The sequence below is a fragment of the Dendropsophus ebraccatus genome, chromosome 1 (assembly GCF_027789765.1).
Source record: "Dendropsophus ebraccatus isolate aDenEbr1 chromosome 1, aDenEbr1.pat, whole genome shotgun sequence".
NCBI lineage: Eukaryota > Metazoa > Chordata > Amphibia > Anura > Hylidae > Dendropsophus > Dendropsophus ebraccatus.
The window spans coordinates 184,584,112-184,609,740 of record NC_091454.1 but is presented as its reverse complement, the minus strand read 5'-3'; the positions used below and the strand labels follow the sequence as shown (position 1 = coordinate 184,609,740).

Below are 25,629 nucleotides of genomic sequence, written 5' to 3'. Positions count from 1 at the left end.
TCATCACAATTGTTTAGTGGACATTATAATTAGTTGCACCCAATATGCTGTATGCAGGTGTCCCACAGAGGTAGATTGTTCCCCCAGTGTAGATATATTTCCCCAGGAGTTGTCCCTAGTGTATGCAGATGCTCCACATGAGCTAGATAGTTCCCCCCAGTGTAGACAGATTTCGTTCTGTACATAGATAGTTATCTCTAGTGTAGATAATGCCTCCCAGGAATTAATTTCCCCCAGAAATGATAGGTTCCAACTTGGTAGATAATTTCCCCCACTGTAAAAGATTCCCCCGGGAGGAAGAGTTGCGTCCACTATAGCTAAGTTCCAGCCTGGAAGTAGAGAGTTATTTCCAGAGTAGACAGGTGCCCCCAGGAGGTAGCTGTCCTCAACGTAGATCAGTTCCAACCTGAAGGTAGAGAGGTATTCTCACTGTAGAAAACTCCTCATCAGGAAGAAGAGAGTTGCCACCAGTGTAGATAGGTGTTCCTCTTGGTGGTAAATAGTTTTCCCAGTATAGATAGGTGTGGGTGACAGCTGCTGCCAGTGCAGAAGGGTTTTTTAACCCCCCCAGAAATGGCTACATACTCCTTTCCCCAAATACACACACATACCCACTTCCTCTCCTCTCCCATTCAGGCAAGGACTTCTCTTGGGTCAGGCACCACATAATGAGTGGCATTATTGTGGCGGGGGTGAGTGCAGATGTGCTATGCTGTTACAAGCCTCTCCAGGCCTATAGAGCAAACAAGAAGCCAATGAAACTTTGATTCACCTGTGTGTGCCCCCTAAAGATGTGTTTGCAATTGAAAGTGACTCTCAGTAGGGATTCCCAGTGTTAGGGTACTATTACACCAACAGATCTGACGAAAGATTATCTGCCAAAGATTTGAAGCCAAACTCCGGAGTGGATTTGAAAAGAGGAGAAATCCAGTCTTTCCTTTATGACCTGTTCTCTGTTTATAGTCTGTTCCTGGGTTTGGCTTCAAATCTTTGGCAGATAATCTTTCGTCAGATCTGTTGGTGTAATAGTACCTAGTGACCACCTGTAGTTGCAGTGACGTCCTCGGCAGGTGCCTACCATTTTCCCGGGTGCTAAATAAGAATCTCATGCCCTATTCCAACACAACCTTATAGTTCTACTAGAAACTATTGCAGCAAAACTTGCTATTTTCATGACCTGTGTTTACTATCTTGGTAATATCCAGAGACGACTACACTGCAGTGAGAGGTTACTGCTTTTACATTCTGTCCACTGCACAGATCTTGATCATTTGCCTGAATGGATCAGCTGAACTATTTCAGTCTGGAGTCCAAGCTGTTTAACTCACAGAGAACTGGATACAATTGTTACACACTGTAATCCTGGGGTAGGGAACCTTGGCTCTCCAACTGTTGCAAAACTACAACTCCCATCATGCCTGGACAGCCAAAGCTTTAGCTTTGGCTGTCCAGGCATAATGGGAGTTGTAGTTTTACAACAGCGGGGGAGCCAAGGTTCCCTATCTCTGCTCTAATCTGTAAGACCTGTTGGGTCTCATGTCTCTCCTTTTCCTTCTTCCCCTATAAGTCATAATGTACCATATAGAAGGGAAATATAATGTACTTGTAAAATGATTGTCCCTTTAATTCTTCCAGCACTATACATTCTGCATGTAGAGAGTCACAGAGGAGATCCCGGCTCTCAGATAACATGAAACATGTGGAAAGATTACACGTTGACAAAATACTTTACAGTGTCTCCTCCCGGATCAGAGAACACACTCTCTACATTTATTTTTTTTACTATCGCTGGTTACATTGAGTCTTATGTAAGTGCACAAAGAGGCATAGAAATAAAATACATTTATAATTTACACTATATGTAATTTCTCTGCTATAGTTCTGACTTGTGTCTAACTACTAGAAGTGCAAAGAAATATCCGGGAATGTCTTCTGGAAAAGTAGTGTATTCCAATGTAGTGACTGTCACCATGCCTGCCATTCCCCCATACACCCTATGTCATTGCCCCAGTGTATTATCAGGACTTGCAGAACAGCTTGACTCCTTCCCTGGGAACACATATGGGTTAATGTAACATCAGCTCCCGTTCAGATGATTTTTTTTCGGCATTCCTGTGGGTTGTGCACTTTCTGTCTGGAGGTTTTCTCAGGACATTATTGTGTGAGTAACTAACTATTCTTAGCAAAGGCATAATACATGATTTTCTCAATGTATTATGTGTGTATAGGCCTTTCTAGATACCGACCTAGATCCCACTAGAAAAAAAAACCATGATTTGACTTTCTCATGTGTTTGTATGGAATGGGAAATGCCTATGGTTGGCTACTGCTCCTGATCGACATGTTATGGAGGGTGGGTGGTGACCCATTGTAGAGGTCAGACCCCCACCAGTGTATCCTATATAAAGGTGTGCGTGCTGTCTGAGCTGCTGTAAAGTCTTCATGTGTGACATGTACAGCAGGACTTTTAGAGCAAAACACCCCTGAACATATGGTATCAATATAAGAGTCATGCAGAGGTACGGTTAAGGCCCGGTGCACCTCTATGGGAGTCCTTTTACAACTTTCTGCATAATACTGTCAAGATCATAAAATGTAAAGCTTATGCAAGGATATGACTACCAGGGTAGAAGACAGAACACTGGTTCTAGGTCAAGCAGCTGAGGGGTCCAATATTCACAGCCTCATTGCCAAAGGCAGAGAAAGGGGCCTGTCTAATACAGACAGAAAGCTGCCCCATATTTATGTAAACGTCAGTCAGCGCTCATTGAGTTGTATAACTTTCTGTTACAGGATAGTAACGTTTGTGGGAATTCAGACTGTCAGGTACTGTCAGGCATGTGGGCCCTCGAATAGCAGAGTCCCAATGGGGCACACCAACATTGGCTTCCCAAGCGTAGAGAAGGTTTACCTCATTGCCTTTTGCTTAGGCAGGGTTCACACTACATAAAAAACACGGCCGTATTTATTTGTGAAATAACGGTCGTTGTTTGCGCAACTACAGCCGTTGTTATGAAATACGGACGTGTTTTTTACGTAGTGTGAAGCCGGCCTTATGCCGCAATTACACATAGCAATTTTTTGGAAAGCTGCCACTGCAGTTTTTGAGCCAAAGCCAGCAGTGGATCCGGCAGGTAAGAGACATATAAGAGCTTCCTCTATTTTACCCATTACTTTGAATCCAATTTTGGCTCAAAAAACTGTTATATCAGTTTGAAACCAGCATGACCACCAGTCCTTGGTTGCCTTGTGCTTACACCTTTGTAAGGATGAAGAATGACAACCGTTCACCAGTTCAGTTTGATAACTTGCTGTGTTGATCCAGAGTAAGACAAAAACCCCAAGAGGCAAAAGTCAATATTTTTCATTGTGGGTAAAAAAAAACACTTCCAGATTCCAGAACTGACAAAGAGAATAAATCTCTGCTTCGGCAACTCTTCTCCAGGGATCTACTACCCATAACTTGTAACATTTGTACACTCCAGAAATGCATCCAGGCCCTTTTGAACTCTTTTAGTGAGTTCATCATGAGAATTTCCTCTGTTTCTTTACTGGTGTAGAAACCTTATTTCCTCTGACCATAGAGGAATTCTTTCTAGTCTGACACAGAGCTCTCTGCTGCCACCTCTGTCCATGACAGGAAGTGTCCTGTAGCAATAGAAAACCTCTCCTGCTCTGTAGACTGGAGAGAATACACTACTTCCTGCAGGACACACAGCAGCTAAAGCACTTTTTAGCACCAGTTCATTTGAAAAAAAGTTCTTCCCGGTGGAGTACCCCTTTAAGGGAGACATCTTTATACTGCATAGTAATGCATAAATACATATATATATATATATTTTTTTATTTTTTTTACAGTGGTCCCTCTCTAACCCTTTGGTTGCATCTCACAATCCTATTTGATTTGGCAGTAGCTGCCTGATGTTGCTAACTTCTTTTCCATGACACCTTTACCCAGCATTCTCCTCTTTACTATAAAACAGTGACATAGATTTTCCCTTTGCAGGTGTGTAACTCACTGTCATGCATTTGCACTTTGGCAGCTTGGTGCTTTTCTTCTTGCGACATTAAATAACATTTCGTGATTAAAAAAAAATAAAATCCCCTCTGTAACTCGCTGATTTATTCTGCAGATTCATCTGTTCCTTATATCAGTGCCTGAGAAGGAAATAAAGGGGGAAGTCACTGATGGCCATGGTCATGGTCTGTGTGTATTACTATACTGTATATAGATCATATGATACAGTAATGCCTCATAGCGGTGCTGGTAATGTTTATTCAGCTGCCCCATGGCTGCCATGAATACCTTTTGTTGTTCCTTGTCTAGCGCATAGGAAAAGACTTGGACATAGTAGGCTTATTCCAGTGTGTTTTAGATCTAGCCTTACTTTTATATTGCTGAAACAAGCTGTTTTGGTTTGTGGTTATATGAAGACTTGTACGGAGCGCTTCATGTCTGCCTGTGCTTACAATCCACATTTCTACCCCAATTACTAAATTGTTGTTTTATTAGATCATCACTGTATAAAGAGGGCGTAGACTTATATTACATCGATTCCCTATGAATGCCTCTCTGGAGTAAATCCTGCAGAATCATCAACTGTCCCTAATCTTCATGTATGGTGCCAGGCTCTTAGGATTTATGGCTGAAAAGCCTCCAGTTCTCTCCCATCCTTCTAAGCGTATCAGTTCATGCTACTCTTAAGGAACTAATTCATTGCGACAAATCTGATACACTGTGTTATACACAGTTTAGCCTGAGGGGGCGCTGCATTTAAGCTATCCCTTTCTTCTGTATCTTTGCATTCCTGCATCACCCACAACCCTCAACATAGTTACATAGTTAGTAAAGTTAGTAAAAAAAAAGTTAGTAAAGTTGAAAAAAAGACACATCTATCATGTTCGCAAAAGAACTTACTAGGCATTGCTTCCACTAGCCAGAATCCTACTCCACACTGATGATGGGCAAATACCCCGAAACAGCTGTCTGTGGATGGATACCTTGCTTTAGTGGTTTCCTAAATTGGAGACATTCCTTGGCTTGGTTGTTCCTTCCCGGAGGACGGTCTGGCTAGTTCACTAACGTCAAGACACGTGATGGTCTCTCTGCAGTTTTCTTTTGCATATTTGATTTCCCAGGCTGCAATGTTCTAGAATACACTGACGTCGAGATACGTGATGGTGTCTCTGCGGTGTTTTGCGTAATCTTCCTGAGATCAACCAGCGTCCTTTTGCATGCACTTACTAGGCATTGCTCCCACTAGCCAGAAACCTACTCCACACTGATGAGGGGCAAATACTCCGAAACAGCTGTCTGTGGATGGATACCTTGCTTGGGTGGTTTCCTTGATTGGAGACATTCCTTGGCTTAGTTGTTCCTTCCCAGAGGAAGGTCTGGCTAGTTCACTGACGTCGAGACAGGTGATGGTGTCTCTGCAGTGTTCTTTTGCATATTTCATTTGGGCAATGTTCTGGAATACACTGACGTTGAGACACGTGATGGGGTCTCTGCAGTGTTTTGGTTGATCTCTCTGAGGTCAACCAGCGTCCTTTTACATCTATCATGTTCAACCAAGGGAAGGGATGGGTGATGAATGAATACATTCTATATTTCTGCCTTTGCATTAATGTTATACTGTAGAGGAACATATCTGAGCCTGTCGTCTCTTATCTAAGAGTACACTCATGTCCTTGTCTACCAGTGATTCTCCCCAATTTTTTTTTTCTTGGTTCCCCGGCTGCAGGCTGACAAGTATAATCACCCCTGATGATCGCTTTCCAGCGGCGTGGGGTCATTCTGCTGCTCTGATGCCATTTAGTTGCCACTGGTGCACTTCGTTTCTGAGCCCCTTGATTCGGAAAATCAGTGTCTTCAATGCATCTCTATGAGAGTGCTCTCATAGAGATGCATAGAAATCTCTGAGAAGTGGAATAATGCTGTGCTGCAGGAAAGCAATCATCAGGGGAGTGCTTCTTTAACTCCACATTTATCCACACTAAACCTCATTTGCCAAGTGGATGCCCAAACACTCAGTGTGCCCATCTTCCATAGACTGTACTGTACTGCAAAGCTTGGTGTCATTTGCAAAGATAGGAACATTGCAGTTAATTCCATCCTCAAAGGAATCAATCACTGTACCAAGGAAAAACCAAATGAAGTAAAAAATACCAAGGTCCAGTAGAGAAATGTCAGTACACATTATGGCTATGTTCCCACACAGTATTTTTGCTCAGTATTTGGCAACCAAAACCAGGAGTGGATTGAAAAGACAGAAAGGCTATGTACATTGTGTGAACAGAGCCTTTCTGTGTTTTCTATCCACTCCTGGTTTTGGTTGCAAAATTCTCACCAAAATACTGAGCAAAAATACTGTGTGTGAACATAGCCTATAAATGCAAATATTCTTCAGATCTCGTGGTAATTTAAAACTTGCAAATAATTTTAATCCATTAAAAAACGTAGAAATATTAAAAATGTTGTACTGGGAACAGAAACAATTCACCAATGCATTTCAGACCTAAGAATTTTGGCCTTTCCTTTGGGACCATAATTCATAGGTTTCAGATATGTTGATGTTTACACAATTTCAGCTATTACAGCAAAGTTAAAGAAGTTAGGATTACAGGATTACAAAACATACCTGCATTCTTACAAAATAATACGCCCTCGGCCTGTGTGTGGTATTACTGTACAACTTGGCTCCACTTACTTTTGAATTGAGCTGCAGTACCACACACAACCTGAGCATAAGAGTGGTGCTGTTTCGGGAAGTAAGAAGACATGTTTTTCTACTTCAGGACAACTTCAAATAGCCCACCAAGAATGATGTCACCAGGATTGCCAGATGCCATGGCACATTGTCATGTCAGTTAGATCAGTTAGGAGAAGCCCACCATTGATACTTTTATTAGTTTGCTCAGGATGATGGCTTTGTTATTTCAGATGGAACCAATCTTACATTGTCATTGTGTCTATAGTTTGTACTGTAGTAGTCTTTAAAAAAACAATGGGGGAGATTTATCAAACTGGTGTTGGCTCAGTTGCCCCTCGCAACCAAACAGATTCCGCCTTTGAGTTTTTAAAGAATCTGTGACGAATGAAAAGTGAAATCTGGTTGCTAGGGGCAACTAAGACAATTCTACTTTACACCAGTTTGATAAATCTCCCCCATTAACTTTATGCTAGGAGGGAGATAAAATGTTTATTAAAGGGGTTCTCCAGCGCTACAAAAACAAGGCCACTTTCTTCAAGAGACAGCACCGCTTTTGTCTTCTGTTTGGGTGTAGGTTTAGCAACTTATGGTGCGTTTACACAGAAAGATTTATCTGACAGATTTTGGAAGCCAAAGCCAGGAATGGAATTGAAAAGAGGAGTAATCCCAGTCTTTCCTTTATGACCTGTTCCCTGTTTATAGTGTGTTCCTGGTTTTGGCTTCAAAGATCTGTCAGATAAATCTGTCTGTGTAAACGCACCATTAGTTCCATTGAAGTGAATAGAGCTTAATTGCAAACCACACCTGAACTGGAGACAAGAGTGGTTCTGTCTCTGGAAGAAAGTGGCCAAGTTTTTTCTAACACTGGATAACCCCTTTATATACAGCTATAAGGGTAGCTTCACAGGAACCGGATCCGCTGCCGATCCTGTAGTGTGAAGCTGAATGGGTCCCATACACGTAGCGGATCCGGCCCCTTTGACCCCCGTGCCGCCGGCTGAAAGCCGTGCACTGATTGGCTGAGAAGCGAGGGGGGCGAAAGCCTCATACAGCCGCGGCGCTGAGCAGGTAATGTATGCTCGGGGCCGGGGCTGCGGGTGGGCCGGCGGCACGGGGGTTAAAAGGGGCCGGTTCCTATACACGCAGCGGATCCGCTGCGTGTATGCGACCCATTCAGCTTCACAGTACTGGATCCGCAGCAGGTCTTGCTGCGAATTTGCAGCGAGAAATCCGCTGCAGATCCGGTACGTGTGAACGTACCCTAAACCCCCACAGCCGCCGGCCACCCGCAGTCTGCAGCCCCGGCCCCAAGCTTACATTACCTGCTCTGCGCTGTGGCTGTGTGAGGATTTGCTGCGTGTATGGGACCCATTCAGCTTCACACTGCAAACTCGCAGTGTGAAATCTGCTGCGGATCCGGTACGTATGAACCTACCCTAATACATATCATCATGGCAATGAATACAGATGATACCTCTATCAAAAAAAAGTCCCTCGATTTCTAGAAGCCAGAAGCCCGCAGGGGGGGGGGGGGGAATTGATTACAAGTAGGAACTTACCACTCCCTGTGCCCACGGTGAGTGGCTGGAGTGGCCACGGGACCCCCGCTGGAAGTCATGCCTGTCTTGGCTGATAAACTGACAGCTCAGCCAATCAGTGAGGTTAGCCACTCAGCCAGTCAGTGAAGCTGCATTCCATCCCGGTCACTGACTGACTGAGTGGCCAGTCCATCAGCCAGGTCGTGATATGGAGATCCTGTAGCCTGGGGGGAGTCCCGCAGCCACTCCCGATGCTCACTGTGGGCACGGGGATAGGTAAGTTGTTACTTGTAATCAATTTCCCCCCCTCCCACTGCCGGCTGCTGGCTTTTAGAAACTGCCGGACTTCTCCTTTAAGCCTCTGTTCACATGTGCATTGTTGCTTGTATTTGTAACGGAGGGCACAACCCTCTGCCATCACACAGCACACACTAACAATTGACACCATTGGATCCATCAGGTATCATAAGAGATAGAATTAGTTAGAATTTAATATCCAGAATTTTAGATTCTCATGGTTTCAGAGACTCTATTAGCTAGTTAATATTCTTTTGTTGACTAAATGTGTTCTACAGACGCCAGTAAGGATGCCATGAAACTGAGCACATGTTAAAGGCAGATGTGCCACAGTTCCTGCAACACGCGAGAACGAGGACTCCAAAGGAAGCCATAGCAGCAGTAGTATTAGTCTGGGTTCATAACATGTTTCAGCCATTGCATATGGTAGGAACGCTTGAAAAAGCCAAGTATATGCTCCAGACATTATGCCTAAGCAAACTTCTACATTGACTGCTTATGGAGAAATCACACACCATCTGGGGTTTAGGGGGATTGTGCATTTAATTTTATTGAAAATTGGCAGACACCTTTTTGGCATATGTTTGGTTAATGAAAGTCTATGACACATTAGACACATTCGTCTTGTAAAAGTTTCTGCCATAAATACGAGCCACAATGTGAACCTAGCCTAATGTTGGCTGTATACCCAGTATACAGTCCATTGTTAAATAAGTTATTGTCATTACACGTTGTCACTTGTAAAAACGGAATCCCACTGTCAGCACACATGGCTTTCCTCTGTGCCACTTGTGTTTTCTAATATAACTTTCTAGCATCATGCGAGATAATCCTTCCATAAAGAAAACAGAGTCTGGTACTCATGGGAGGATACAATGGAGAAAACCACCACAATCCACATTAAACACCATAGAAAGTCTAAAGCAAACACTGTCGCTTGTCTCAGATTTGCCACAAACCATGTCCGTGATCCAAGGGGCTATTTAAGGAATGATCCGTGGACAGTGGAAGAATTATGGAATGTTTTGTGTATTATTTTTGGAGAAAATTAAAGCCTGGATTTTAACAAGTGAACTTTCATTATAGCAACAGATCCCACACAGTTACAGGATTGTTACAGTACATGAGCATGGATAGAATATATGTGCATGGATATAGGTGTCTTTATGGTTCATAGGGACACTGCCAATTATATTTTATATTTTATTAGACTCCATGGGGAAGATATATTATTGCACAAAAACCCTGGACTACATGCCTTGCACCACATTTATTTTTTGTTTTAGAAACTTTTGACCTTTTAATCTCCACCATTATTGTCCCCTATCGGGACTTATACAGCATTTAAAAGAAAAAAAAGGTTTTCTTAAGTTCAAAGAACCCCTTCCTTATTTAAAGTTTAAGTCACCCCCTTTCCCCATTTATCAAATATAAACAAAAAATCACAAAACATGTTATATATCGACGTGTGCAGAATTGTCTGAATTATTACAATAAACCATTATTCATCTCACACGGTGAGCGGTGTAAACGAAAAACGATATCAATTGCCAGAATTGCATATTTTTGGTCATATTACCTATCAGATAAAATGGAATAAAAAGTTTTTTAAGTCAGTAAAAAAAAGTACATAAACTGCCTATCACTGTAATTGTACTTACCTAGAAAATAAAGATTACATATCTGTTTTATTGCAAAGTGAACAATCTGCGAGCAAAATCTCTTAATAGGTGCAGAACGGCAGTTTTTTTTTTACAATTCTGACCCAGAAATGTTGTAGTTTTTTCTCTGTTTTTCATTATGTTTTATGATAAAATTAAGAATGTCATTAAAAATATCTATTTGTTCCGCAAAAATAAAGTGACTGTACCACCAGGCCCAGGCTGAAGTACTGGAGGCGGGCGGACCCACCCTAAGTGGGAAGAAACTCCAGCCCCTCCATGACGTGACTCCATTAGAATCAATGGAACCCTATCATAGAGGGGCTAGGGTTCCCTCCCACTAAGGCTGGGTCGGCCCACCTCCAGTGCTTCAGCCTGGGCCTGGTGGTACAGTCACTTTAAGCCCTCATATGGCTCATTATATGGAAAAATGCAGTTTTGATGTTTTTAATGTGAGGAGTTACAAATTTGCCAAAAAATTTCGTATGGGGGAAAAGGGTAAAAGCATACCTGTCACAATGCTTCTCTCCCAGATGATCAGGTTTTCATAGATATTTTCCACGTCTGGCAATCGATTTCTGAGACAATTCTGGTCTTCTAACATATGCTACATGACCACCTTACCATTGGAAGAACTTGCTCTTGATCCAATATGGCAGCTTTCAAGCTGGCGGCCATGTTGCAGACATAGCTTAAAAAAATAAATAAAATAGGCCCCCTCACCTATTACTTGCTGGGATATTCAGATAGGTAATTGTCCTCTTCATTTCTAAAATAAAAGGGTGTCCAGAGAGTTTTGACACTATATAAATAAGACGGCATTGTTACCTATACATGGTTGGCGTCTCAAAGCAACAGAGAAAAAGTAAAGAACTTGGGATTAGCCCAATGAGATCCTTAGGTTTTATAAGTAACCCCATCTTTTCTTATTTTCTCGTTCAGGTCTTACTGACACATTCAACATTGATGACAAGAAACCAAGGATCATCGAGGGATCCAAGGATGCATTCTTTGGCTATACGGTGCAGCAGCATCTGGTTGGAGGCAAGAAATGGTAAGTGCTGATTACCCAGTGACCACCCTATATATATGGAATATATATAGGGTTTCCTCACTAAGGTTCACAATTCACTAGCCGGTACAGAGAACTAGTCCTCTCATGTTCTGCTGGACCCAGCCCATCCATGTATTAAGTGATTGGCCATTTATAGTAAAGTTGGTTAAGGAACAAATTGGTCAGCTCTCCTAGGTTAGGGGACTGGCTGACCTCAGCTGAATGCCAGTCCAGCTATAATTATATAGTGTTGAGCCCCATAACTAACCCCTCATACTAACAAAGTAAGTGACGTCATCATTTTATGAAGGATTATAAGATAATATTAATTGAAAATAATAAAATAGTTCCACTGAGATGTTTGTTGTTAATACACCCCAACCAGTGTGTATTCAACACCAACCACAGCTGGATATTTAGCACTGTGAAATCAATACAATGAATGGGTTAAGTTTATTTTAACAAATAAAAGCCAAAAAGAGTTTTACATATGTTTGCATTTTTGTGGTGCGTTTGTATCTCATTTGGGATCTGTAGGAATCTCCAGCGTTGGCTAAATCTTATCTAAAGGAATTAAGTTAAGTGGAAGCCAAGATTCTGGCCACAATTCCATATGAGCTGGAAAGTTCAATAATGTGAACTTCCATGAAATATCAGTGTCTTAATCTAATACCATGCACCCTGTTTATGGCGATCAGCTCCCAGATGGTGGGCACGGCAGTCAGAGGGGCCTTAAGTGGTATGGCGGTTTTTTATAGCTGATGATAATGGAAGTCTGCAGTAATATTATGGCACCTTTTACACACACAGGAGGAGATTTATCAAAACTGGTGTAAAGTAGAATTGTCTTAGTTGCCCCTAGCAACCAATCAAATTCCACTTCATTTTTCAAAGAATCTGTGAGGAATGAAAGGAGGAATCTGATTGGTTGCTGGGGGTAACTAGGACAATTCTACTTTACACCAGTTTGATAAATCTTCCCCACAGTTTTTACAAAACTTGTATCCATTTCGATTTTTTTTTTTTTTTACAAAGATTTGAGCTAGAGTCACCACTAGCGGATTATAATAGGTCCGTTTTGGGCGGTAGCTCGGGGCCCTAAGCTCCTGGGCGGCCCCCCAAACAGACTTATACTTTCAGTGGTGTTTTATCTCCAGGCTACAGTTCTGCCATGATTTACATAACAATCGCTGCTTTTTACCACAATTTTGCACAAATCAGGGCAAAATTGCAACCAGGAAAAATGCAGTAATATAAGAGAACATACTGAAGGACCTTATCATGTGACAATGATGTCACCACAGGTCCTTTACAGGCTGCATTATGGAGGAAAAAGACTAAAGCTAGTGCCGCCATAGTTACAGTGGGTTGGAGAGGCCTAAGCTTGGTGAATAGCCTGGGGCCCATAGTAAAGTTAATGCGCCCCTGAGAGTCACACACAGCATTTTTTGAAGTAGATCCAGCAGCATAGAGAAGTATAAATCCCTTTTTATATTTCCTATTCATTTTCAATCTGCTTCTGACATTGACTGAAAAAAACTGAATGAAAAGCTGCCAAGAACTTGTGTGTTTATCTAACAAAAAAAATGCATGTAAGCCAATGTACTTTATTTATTACAGCTAGGTCAATAAGGCTACGGCTTTTTAGTTTTAATTTTTGAGTTACAATGCCTTTGTATGCCTAGTCATGTATTTACAAGCCTATTACAATGTTTACAGCTCTTTTTTTTTTACACTATTGTCAGTGGCTATTACACTTAACAATGCGTGGTCAATCAGCCGACGATTTTAGGTCAGCACCAAAAGACACGATCAGTTGATGATTGTTGTCATCGGCTGATTGTTGTCTCTATTACAGGGAGCAAAAAAGGGCTCTGAGGAGCCTCAGTTGCAAGTCTCTAAACACAGGAATAGCCAGATATCTCACCAGGGAAGGAAAACCTGTTGCCAAGGGGTATCTTCCAGTGGGGAGTCACCAAACTCCCCTGATTCGTAGCCCCCTAAGTCCCACTCAGTTGTGAGTATTGGAACATAAATAGGGAAATACCAGGGTGGCACCTTTAGCTTCAAAGTCTAACTAAGTTGTGAGTATTGCAACATGACAAGGGTTTACCAATACCAGGCATGCATCTACAGACAGCTGTTTCGGGGTATTTGCCCCTCGTCAGTGTAGAGCAGGATTCTGGCTAACAGGGGCAATGAACCCCTTTTTTACATGTTTAAATTTATAGGGGGCAATGTATCAATGGAGATTCTTAAATGAGTACTTCATTGGATTTTTTTCACTGATCTCTCTGAGCTCAGTGATTACTGTTGGAAGGATAATCGGCCAAAGAGGCTTCTTATTGGAGTGGAACACTGACCTGAGCACCCTGGTCTGTCATGATGAGGGCCAACAGATCTATAGATGGGTAACCTCTCCTTCTGGAGAGTTGTCTGCCTTGACTGAAAGGATACATTACCTGTCGTTGTAACTTTCTAAATCAACAGGAAATGTGATATAAAGCATCTTTGCAATTCACATGAATTATTACTTTTAGTTATCATGCTGTAAAACAAAGCTATACTTACTTATATACTAAAGCTTTACTTACCAGAAATCCAGGTCCAGTCTCCTGAAGGCAGATTTTTAGTCTTGTGCTGGTTGGAAGAAAAAGAGGCTAAACACCTGAAGTCTGACCTGTACAGAGAGTCACGGCTCAATGCATCCATCAATCACATGACTGCCTTCTCTGTGAGCGCTCAGATGACCTGGACTTCCTGTGTTTAGTCATTTGTTCAACCAGCACAAGACTGAAAAGCTGCCTTTAGGAGACTGGACCTAGATTTCTGGTAAGTAAAGCTTTGTTTTGGAGCATGATAACCAAAAGAAAAATAACGAATGTAAATTGCAAACTTGCTTTATTTCACATCTACTGTTAAATCTAAGTTATAACAACAGGTACACTTTAAATACCCAGTCATGTTCTAAGACTTTATTGAAGTCAAACACTGATGTTTGAAGCAGAAAGAGCCCGGTTTCACACTATAGCTGCAAATCCTGAAGTTGCTTTTACCCTCTGGAGACGAGCTGGACTATGACTGCTGTTCTTACTCATACATTATCTGGAATTATTTATATCCATCCCTTGAGGTTTACTTCCATGGAATGCACCACAGGATCCTTTTTTATATCTCATCTTCATTTAATAACTCCTTAAATAACTGAAGATCTGAAATGATCACATACTCTTTATCTGTAAACCAGTCATCCTTCAAAGAAATGTTAAGCAGTACATTTAGAGATGAGCGAACCGGGTTCGGGTTTGAGTCCATCCGAACCTGAACGTTCGCCATTTGATTAGCGGGGGCTGCTGAACTTGGATAAAGCTCTAAGGTTGTCTGGAAAACATGGATACAGCCAATGACTATATCCATGTTTTCCACATAGCCTTAGGGCTTTATCCAACTTCAGCAGCCCCCGCTAATCAAATGCCGAACGATCGGGTTCGGATGGACTCCAGCATGCTCCAGGTTCGCTCATCTCTAGTTATATTGGTTTTTTAAACACAGAATCCCACATTGCAGCGGGTAGTCTATATTTTGGGCTGTCTGTGAATCATATTACAAGCAAAAAAACTTTTCCCAAGTAAAATCTAAAACCCTTTTTCTTTTTGATGTAAGTGACAATTCAGCTCCCACTAAAGTGTCAACTGGACATCGCAGACATATGAAAGACAATAGCTTGGAACAGAGTTCTAGAATAAAAAGTACGGAAAATTACCAGCATAATGATAGGCTGATCTTGGTGGACTCTTGTCTTTTTTCAACCCTATGTAACTAGTGTATGTAATAAGCCCTTTAACCCTAAACCATGCTAGACTGCAAGGAATTTAACCTCTAACCCCTTATGGCCTCAAGACCACCAGAGACTTTACCAACACATTTGTTACACACTCCACTGAGTTTTGTGAAAGCAAGAGTACAAGAATCCTGAATGAGGTAACGTCCTGGCTCTCCATTTTCGGGTTACCTTAAATTGTTACTGTTATTCAAGACAATATAGAGAAACATCAAAAGTTTAGATTTTTTTCACCAATTGCTAGAACAAGCAAGAAGAAGCAATTGGCTAAGCACTGTGTCCCTCCATTGCCCCTCAGGCGGTGTAAATCTACTATGTTATCCTCCCGGTTAGGGCCCTATTCCACCGGACGATTATCTTTTGCATAATCGTTAACAATTAACAATCTCAAACGACCGATATTACGAAAGACCTGAAAACGTTCACTCATTTCCATGGAACGATAATCGTTACTTATGATTGTAATTGCGATCGTTTTTTCTTCGCTATTCATTCGCTATTGCGTTCGTATCTATTGCGAACGACCGAACGATGTCTTATTCAATGCGAACGATTTGCAAACGTTTTGCGAACGAGCAACGATAAAAATAGGTCCAGGTCTTATAAAGTGATCAACGATTTCTCGTTCGGTCGTTAATCGTTAACTACATTTCAACCAAACGATTATCGTTCAGATTCGAACGATTTAACGATTATCTGAACGATATCGTCCGGTGGAATAGGCCCCTTAGACTTGGGGCCAAAATCAGGAGCATGGAATGGCAGTGAGTGCTGAGACAAGCCACATGCCAACCACCGCCATTATACCCTGCATAGCCATAGGGGCAGGGGCGTAGCTAATGACTCCTGGGCCCTGGTGCGAGAGGTCAACTTGGGCCCCCCCTTCCTCGACCAAGTGATGCTATTGGTATATGTGTATATTATATATATATATATATATATACACCAAGATAGATATTACGAATAACGATCTTAAGATAGGAAGAGAAAATATTATCACCACACATATTACCGCCATATTGTTACTGACCAAATCCTGTATACTAAGACCAATAAAACATACCATACGTACCAGATAGCAAGTAACAAATAATTCCACCACATACTGACTAACACCACCACTGCTACTGACTAACACCACCACATACTGACTAACACCACCACATACTGACTAACACCTACTGACTGTACACGTATCACTGCATCCAGTTATATAGAGGTGGACGCAGCTCCACACAGGCTCTAGACACCATATACATTACAGTGCAGTTACATCAGGTGACTCACAGGGGACGTATTCTCTGATCGGAGTTCTTCCCTCTTCATCTTCTTCTCCATCTGCTCTCGGCCATTATGAGAACTTCTCCGAGCCACGAATCCACAGAATCTGCCAGACAGACATATTAGACTCCTCACTCTGACACCATCGTAATCTCTCTACAAACTGCACATTTGTATTGGCCTCATTTAGTGGGTAACCCTGACACTATGTGACCTCCTTATAGTGTATGCCCTATATGTAGCCTCCTTATAGATGGTCCCCACTCTGTGTATCCCCCCCTTATAGTATATGCCTCCTACTATGTAGCCTCCTTATAGATGCCCCCTCTGTGTATCCCCCCTTATAGTATATGCCTCCTACTATGTAGCCTCCTTATAGATGCCCCCTCTGTATATCCCCTCTTATAGAAAGCCCCCTCTCCCCCTATGTTGCCCCCCTTATAGATGCCCCCCCCTTATAGATGGCCCCTTCCCCCCCCTTATATATTGCCCCCTTATAGATAGCCCCCTCTCCCACCCTCCTATAGATGGCCCCCTCTCCTATAGATGGCCCCTTCCCCCCCTTATAGATGGCCCCCTCTGCTATAGATGGCCCCTTCCCCCCCCTTATAGATGGCCCACTCTCCCCTCTCCTTATATAGATGGTCCCCTCTCCCCCCCCTTATAGATGGTCCTCTCTCCCCCCCTTATAGATGGTCCCCCTCCCTTATAGATGGTCCCCCTCTCCCCCCCTTATAGATGGCCCCCCTCTCCCCCCCCCCTTATAGATGATCCCCTTGTTTCCCCCCTTATAGATGGTTCCCTCTTCCCCCCCTTATAGATAGTCCCCCTCTTCCCCCCCTTATAGATGGTCCCCTCCCCCCCTATAGATGGTCCCACTCTTCCCCCCCTTATAGATGGTCTCCTCCCCCCCCTCTAGAAGGTCCCCCTCTCTTGCCCCCCTTTATAGATTGCCACCTCTCCCCCCTCCTTTATAAATGGCCCCTTCCCTCCTATAGATAGCCCCCTCTTTTCTTTATTAAAACAAATAAAAATAAATAAAAAAAACACACACAACTCACCTAACAATGCGCTCCCCCGGCGATCCTCTTCTTCTTCAGCCTCCGTCTGCCTCGGATCATGCGCTGCTGCCGGGGGTGTCGCGTCCTATCCCCGGCAGCGCGCGCATCATAGAGTTCCCTGTGCTGGGACCTCCAGCACAGGGAGCGTCTCAAATGTGCGCTCCCTGTGCCGGAGCAGTGAACTCTATGATGCGCGCGCTGCCGGGGATAGGACGCAACACCCCCGGCAGCAGCGCATGATCCGGGGCAGACGGAGGCGGCCTCTTGTGACCGCAAGCAACACAATGCTTGCGGTCACAAAAGTGATTGATGAGGGGGGGCCTCAGGGGCCCAGCGGGCCCCGCGGGCCCCCCCTTGTGGCGGTCCGGGTCGCAGCGGAAACTGCTGCGACCCTGGTAGTTACGCCACTGCATAGGGGACTCTGATGGGGGAAGTTTTAATGAACAAGATAACAGCAGCACTGGAACAGTCCTCAGTGTATGTACTCCTCACCGGATGGGACCCATAATCCGCAATAATCCAAATACTGGAATAGAGACAGCACTTCCGTGAACAAACATGATTATTTATTAGTGCCCAAATGCAACGTTTCAGCTTTTACATTAGGATGCTTGAGAAAGGCTTATGTAAAAGCTGAAACGTTGCATTTGGGCACTAATAAATAGTCATGTTTGTTCACGGAAGTGCTGTCTCTATTCAAGTATTTGGGGTAAATTTTCAGTAGTAGTATCTGTATAAATTGAATGCTAAATCCATATTATAAAATAAAAATATTTCCTTGCGAACTGTTCCGGAACATTATGAAAAATAATTTCCACACAGTGTTCTAGATAGGATCAACAGGGTGATTGGGATTTGGTTTTACGAAGGATAAAGATGACGGAACCTGCAGAAAGGATCACTGCACTGGGTATATAAATCCGGTATATGTATAGTCATAAATTACACGATTTTGTGGTAGTAATGGTTAATGCCATAGTTTAATCTCACCAATCCTCATGTGCGCTTGCATGATGTACAAGTTAATCTGAAGGATAAATTATGTAATCCAATCATCTGGTAAGGCTCAGTGCGTGCAGGAATTAGTCATGTCCCCCCTGGGCCAGTGATGGAGTCTGTTGGTCAAGTGCGATCAGTACAGATGCAGAGATACCATGCCTGTTATGTAACAAGTATTCCTGAGCCCAGATTTGGGGTAAGCTGAAGTTGACCCAAGGGAAGATACTAACTAAATGGAAGGAATATGGAATGAGTTCATGTGATGTGTAAGTTTCCTAGATCAGAAGGCGTAAAGTCAATGAGATGTGCCAGCTCGGCTCTGCCTTCAGGATAAAGAGTGATGTAAGAATAATTCTTAGTAAACAACAGCTTGGACACAGTTGTTGTGGGGGAGAAGAGATACAACAGTGCAAGTGATGCTATTCGGAGTCAATGCAATGTGATCCGGGACAGGCCCAGACACCACATCAGGAGAGATAAAGGAGACATGGAGGCAGAGTAGATGTTATTCTTCCTTCTGGCCTGGACTTTATCTTGATGCTGGCACTATACTGAATGTGATCTGGCAGCTCTTCACCCTCTTGCTGACATGACATCACAAACTGTGGTCTATTCCCCCCTTCACATGGTGCTTGTGTGAAGGTCAGGGCCCGGAAATTCACACACTACTCTTGGAATTGATTCTAGAATTTGGTCACATTTAAGATCAAGTGCAAAGACAAAACAAAGTAATGACTGCACCCTAGAGAAGTCTGTCTATAGCGCTAAAGTACCATCAGTAATGCAGGCCCGTACTGTGCTAGTAAGGCATGTCCATACTGGGTTAGTGATGTGTGTCAGTACTGTGCTAGTAAGGCATGTCTATACTGTGTCAGTATTGTGTCAGTACTGTGCTAGTAAGGCATGTCTATACTGTGTCAGTAATGTGTCAGTACTGTGTTAGTAAGGCATGTCCCTATTGTGTCATTAATATGTCCATACTGTGTTAGTAAGACATGTCCATACTGTGTCCGGGCTGTGTTAGTAAGGGTATGTTTATATCGCGTTTTTGTCCACACGTCGGGCTGCACGTTGGGAATCAGTGAGAAAAGGATGCTGCCGTGCAGCCCGATGTGCAGCACGACGTGCCGCCGATGGCCACATTGACTTAAATGTCGACTACGCTTTTGAGTCCTGTACAGAAGCCGTGTACGTCCCGCAAATGAGCAGAACACAGTCACATAATGACTCCGTCCTGCTCAATAAAGTCAATGTGGCCGTCGGCCGCACGTCAGGCTGCACGGCAGCATCCTTTTTTCACTGATTTCTGCCGTATAGCCCGACGTGCGGCTAAAAACGAGATATGAACTAACCTAAGACATGTCCATACTGTGTCAGGGTTGTGTTAGTAAGACATGTCCATACTGTGTCAGTGTTGTGTTAGTAAGAAATGTCCATACTGTGTCAGTGTTGTGTTAGTAAGACATGTCCCTACTGTGTCAGGGTTGTGTTAGTAAGACATGTCCATACTGTGTCAGGGTTGTGTTAGTAAGAAATGTCCCTACTGTGTCAGGGTTGTGTTAGTAAGACATGTCCATACTGTGTCAGGGTTGTGTTAGTAAGAAATGCCCCTACTGTGTCAGGGTTGTGTTAGTAAGGCATGTCCATACTGTGTCAGGGCTGTGTTAGTAAGGCTTGTCCATACTGTGTCAGGGTTGTGTTAGTAAGAAATGTCCCTACTGTGTCAGGGTTGTGTTAGTAAGACATGTCCATACTGTGTCAGGGTTGTGTTAGTAAGAAATGTCCCTACTGTGTCAGGGTTGTGTTAGTAAGACATGTCCATACTGTGTCAGGGTTGTGTTAGTAAGAAATGTCCCTACTGTGTCAGGGTTGTGTTAGTAAGACATGTCCATACTGTGTCAGGGTTGTGTTAGTAAGACATGTCCATACTGTGTCAGGGTTGTGTTAGTAAGACATGTCCATACTGTGTCAGTGTTGTGTTAGTAAGACATGTCCATACTGTGTCAGGGTTGTGTTAGTAAGACATGTCCATACTGTGTCAGGGTTGTGTTAGTAAGAAATGTCCCTACTGTGTCAGGGTTGTGTTAGTAAGACATGTCCATACTGTGTCAGGATTGTGTTAGTAAGACATGTCCATACTGTGTCAGGGTTGTGTTAGTAAGACATGTCCATACTGTGTCAGGGTTGTGTTAGTAAGACATGTCCATACTGTGTCAGGCTTGTGTTAGTAAGAAATGTCCATACTGTGTCAGGGTTGTGTTAATAAGACATGTCCATACTGTGTCAGGGTTGTGTTAGTAAGACATGTCCATACTGTGTCAGGGTTGTGTTAGTAAGAAATGTCCCTACTGTGTCAGGGTTGTGTTAGTAAGACATGTCCATACTGTGTCAGGGTTGTGTTAGTAAGACATGTCCATACTGTGTCAGGGTTGTGTTAGTAAGACATGTCCATACTGTGTCAGGGTTGTGTTAGTAAGACGTGTCCATACTGTGTCAGGGTTGTGTTAGTAAGACGTGTCCATACTGTGTCAGGGTTGTGTTAGTAAGACGTGTCCATACTGTGTCAGGGTTGTGTTAGTAAGACATGTCCATACTGTGTCAGGGTTGTGTTAGTAAGACATGTCCATACTGTGTCAGGGTTGTGTTAGTAAGACATGTCCATACTGTGTCAGGGTTGTGTTAGTAAGGCATGTCCCTACTGTCAATTATGTGTGTCAGTATTGTGCTAGTAAGGCATGTCCATACTGTGTCAATAATGTGTAAGTACTGTGTTAGTAAGGCATGTCTCTACTGTCAATGATATGTGTCTGCACTGTGTTAGTAAGCCATGTCCCTATTGTCAATTATGTGTGTCAGTACTCTATCAGTAAGCCATATCCCTACTGTCAATGATATGTGTCTGCACTGTGTTAGTAAGGCACGACCCTACTGTCAATGATGTGTGTCAGTAGTGTGTTAATGATGCATGTCTGGACTATGTTAGTATTGCATGTTTGTACTATTAGTGTATGTCTGTGCTTTGTCAATGATGCATATCTGCACTGTTTGAGTATTGCTTGCCAGTACTGTGTTAGTAATGAGAAGTAAGTGCATACACAGTATAAAGTAAAGATGCACTTTGTATATGGTACACTTTGTAAGCGTGCTATGTAGTCTAAAATGATAGCTGCTCTGTATCGTTTTGGGCACTGGCGGAACTACCGCCGTAGCAGCCGTAGCGGCTGCTACGGGGCCCCGCCGCATCAGGGGCCCGTGACGCGGGCCCCTGGAGCTGACATATCCTGCAGCACCCGGCGGCTGAGCATGCCTCCCGGGTGCTGTAGCCGGGGGCCGGTCCCGTGCTCCTCCCGACCCGGAGACTCCTTTCCCCAACCATAGGGAAAAGGAGTCACTGGGCCAGGAGGAGCACGGGACCGGTCCACAGCTCTCCTGTCACCCACCGTCTGATACGCGGCTGCCGTCTGATGCCGCGTCCTAGCCCCGGCAGCGCGCGTATCATAGAGTTCTGTGTGGGCTTGTGCTGCGGCCCCGACTTCCGGCACAGAGACGTGTGCCGGAAGTCGCGGCTACAGGCCCACACAGAACTCTATGATACGCACGCTGCCGGGGCTAGGACGCGGCATCAGACGGCAGCCGCGTATCAGACAGGGGGTGACAGGAAGAAGGCTCGACGGGGGAGCGTGTTGTTAGGTGAGTTTTTTTCTTTTTTTCAAACTTGCTTTTCTCGGGGGGGGGGGGGGGGGGGGGGGGGGAGAAGGGGGCATCTATAAGGGGGGGGGGGAGAAGGGGGCATCAGAAGGGGGCATCTATAAGGGGGAGAAGGGGGCATCTATAAGGGGGGGGGGGGGGAAGGGGGCATCAGAAGGGGGCATCTATAAGGGGGAGAAGGGGGCATCAGAAGGGGGCATCTATAAGGGGGGGGGGAGAAGGGGGCATCTATAAGGGGGGGGGAGAAGGGGGCATCTATAAGGGGGGGGGGAGGAGAGAAGGGGGCATCTATAAGGAAGGGGGGGGAGGAGAGAAGGGGGCATCTATAAGGAAGGGGGGGGGGGAGAAGAGGAGGGGGCATCTATAAGGAAGGGGGGAGGGGAGAAGAGAAGGGGGCATGGGCATCTATAAGGAAGGGGGGGAGAAGAGGAGGGGGCATCTATAAGGAAGGGGGGAGAAGAGAAGGGGGCATCTATAAGGGGGGGGAGAAGGGGGCATCTATAAGGAAGGGGGGAGGAGAGAAGGGGGCATCTATAAGGAAGGGGGGGGGAGAAGGGGGCATCTATAAGGAAGGGGGGGAGAGAAGGGGGCATCTATAAGGAAGGGGGGGGAGAAGAGGAGGGGGCATCTATAAGGAAGGGGGGAGAAGAGGAGGGGGCATCTATAAGGAAGGGGGGAGAAGAGGAGGGGGCATCTATAAGGAAGGGGGGAGAAGAGGAGGGGGCATCTATAAGGAAGGGGGGAGAAGAGAAGGGGGCATCTATAAGGGGGGGGAGAAGGGAGCATCTATAAGGGGGGGGGAGAAGGGGGCATCTATAAGGAAGGGGGGAGGGGAGAAGAGAAGGGGGCATGGGCATCTATAAGGAAGGGGGGGAGAAGAGGAGGGGGCATCTATAAGGAAGGGGGGAGAAGAGGAGGGGGCATCTATAAGGAAGGGGGGAGAAGAGGAGGGGGCATCTATAAGGAAGGGGGGAGAAGAGGAGGGGGCATCTATAAGGGGGGGGAGAAGGGGGCATCTATAAGGAAGGGGGGAGGGGAGAAGAGAAGGGGGCATGGGCATCTATAAGGAAGGGGGGGAGAAGAGGAGGGGTAACTATAAGGAAGGGGGGAGAGGGGGGCATCTATAAGGAAGGGGGGGAGAGGGGGGCATCTATAAGGAAGGGGGGGAGAGAGAGACCATCTATAAGGGAGGGGGGAGAGGGGGACATCTGTAAGGAAGGGGGGGGGGAGGGGGGCATCTATAAGGAAGGGGGGGGGAGAGGGCCATCTATAAGGGGGGGACACCATAGGGGGAGAGCAGGCCATCTATAAGGGGAGAACATAGGGGGAGAGGGGGACATCTATAAGAGGACAATAAAGGAGGAAAGGGGGCCATCTATAAGGGGACAATATAGGGGAAGAGGGGGCCATCTATAGGGGGGGCAACATAGGGGACCATCTATAAGGAGACAACATGGGGGGGCATCTATAAGGGGGACAGCGGAGGGGGGCAACATAAGGGGGCTATTTATAAGGAGGGGCGACAGAGAGGAGGGCCATATACTAAAATGGGATCACATAGAGTCAGCCTTCCCACTAAATGTGGGTGTAAAGGGGCCAATACAGATGTGCAGTTGTTAGAGATGAGGATGGTGACAGAGTGTGGAGCCTAATATGTCTGTCTGGCAGATTCTGTGGATTCGTGGCTCGGAGAAGTTCTCATAACGGCCCAGGGCAGATGGAAAAGAAAATGAAAAGGGAAGAACTCCGATCAGAGAAGACGTCTCCTGTAAGTCACCTGATGTAACTGTACTGTAATTTATATGGTGTACAGAACCTGTGTAGAGCTGAGTGTGTTGATGGCATAGTGGTCGATCGAGAGGGGGGGGGGGGGGGGGGCGGGGGGGCCCCAATCAAAAGTTTGCTATGGGGCCCAGCCATTTCTAGTTACGCCCCTGGTTTTGGGGTTTAGACTAATTATACAGAATGTTAAATGCTGCATATTGTTTGGGTCCTCAAGGGACATATTCTATATGAAAAACTATGTTCACACATAGCGTTTAATTAGCGCTATTTTGCTATGAATTGTGCCATCGCTGTAAAATAGTGTTATTTTTGCTGCAATTCTGTCAAAATCAAGGCAAAAATAACACTATTTTACCACAAATTGTGTCATTTGTGGTAAAATAACACTAATGAACGCTAATTAAACACTATGGGGAAAATTTATCAAACTGGTTTATCCACCTTTTAGTTTTCAAAGAATCTGCAAGGAATAAAAAGTGAAATCTGATTGGTTGCTAGGGGCGACTAAGACAATTTTACTTTACACCAGTTTCATAAATCTCCTTCTATATGTGAACAGAGCCTAACAGAGATAGAGATGTATTATCATCTGGCAGACTTTAAGGGTATAAACCCACACACCGTATATGCAGCGTATTTACTGCTGCGATACGCAGCAAACTCGCAGCAAAATCGCAGCAAAATCGCAGCAGATTAGATCTAAATAACTGAACACAGCATCAAATCTATAACAACAAATCTGCTGCGTATTTGTTGCATATCTGCTGCATATACGGTGTGTGGGTTTATACCCTAAAGGGGAATAGTTCCCAAATCTATCCTGCTCATAGCCCCCTATTGCTCTGTGGACGCCGAAGAGGAAGGTACAGTATGTCTCTTACTTTCCACCTCAGCGCCGGTCCCGCACTGTTAGTTGGAGTAAACTCCGCTCTGGGAGCTATCAACAGGTTAGATTTGTCTAATTTGCTGATAGTTCCCCTTTAACACCCTGGAGTTAATGCATTATATGAATGGCTAATTGATTTTAATTTGAACTGTGCCATACTCCATTTTGCCTGTGGTGGTGCTGTAAGACAACTTAACACCTGGTGTCAGATTTGTTTTTAAACTGGACGGTCTGTACTGAATTTATTGTTGGGGCTCCCTTATAACGTTAAGGGATTGCTCAAGATAAATGACCCCTTTAGGCTACAACAACAAAAAAAATTCCTAAGGAGCCTGTATAATAGCTCATCTGCTCTTCCAAAACCCTAACAACAATAAACTTCTACATTACATTATTTTATTTTTTTTATCATTTTCATTATTTTTATTAAGGTTTTTATAAGTTGTCACATATGATCTCATTGGTATAGCCGTCAACGTTGAGCGCCACACCTGTTAACAGCTGATAGCTCATCCTAGCAGTGACTACTCCTAGGATATGACTGAGCTTTTATGAGGATCCCATAGAATTACAGTATATGGAATGCAGTCAGCCCTTTTATTGGGTGTCATCTCTACAGATCCGGGGAAACTTCGATGCTTTTTGCAGGGCTCACATCATGGTTTCATGAGTCGGCCCGTTGCTGGGCTACAATTCTGCTGCTGTGTATATTTTCCTGGCTCTGCTCCCTTTGACCAGATGTTTGAAGGTTTCTCCTTTATGTCTGTCGCTTTGGAATGTCCCCATCACCAGCGTGGCCACATGT

The 25,629-nt window shown here is 44.3% G+C and overlaps 1 protein-coding gene across 7 annotated transcripts in view; it reads left to right on the top strand.

The window, feature by feature from the left end:
* ITGA11 (integrin subunit alpha 11) overlaps positions 1–25,629 on the top strand; it is an 86,130-nt gene that overhangs the window by 6,659 nt on the left and 53,842 nt on the right. For 6 of the 7 annotated variants that reach the window (XM_069986119.1, XM_069986099.1, XM_069986092.1 and 3 more), the window contains one exon: positions 11,152–11,263. In XM_069986119.1, coding sequence (XP_069842220.1) covers positions 11,152–11,263 — 112 coding nt within the window. Of the gene's footprint in view, positions 1–3,090; positions 3,135–11,151; positions 11,264–25,629 lie in introns of those variants that run through there. The other variant, XM_069986145.1, reaches the window with a different exon arrangement.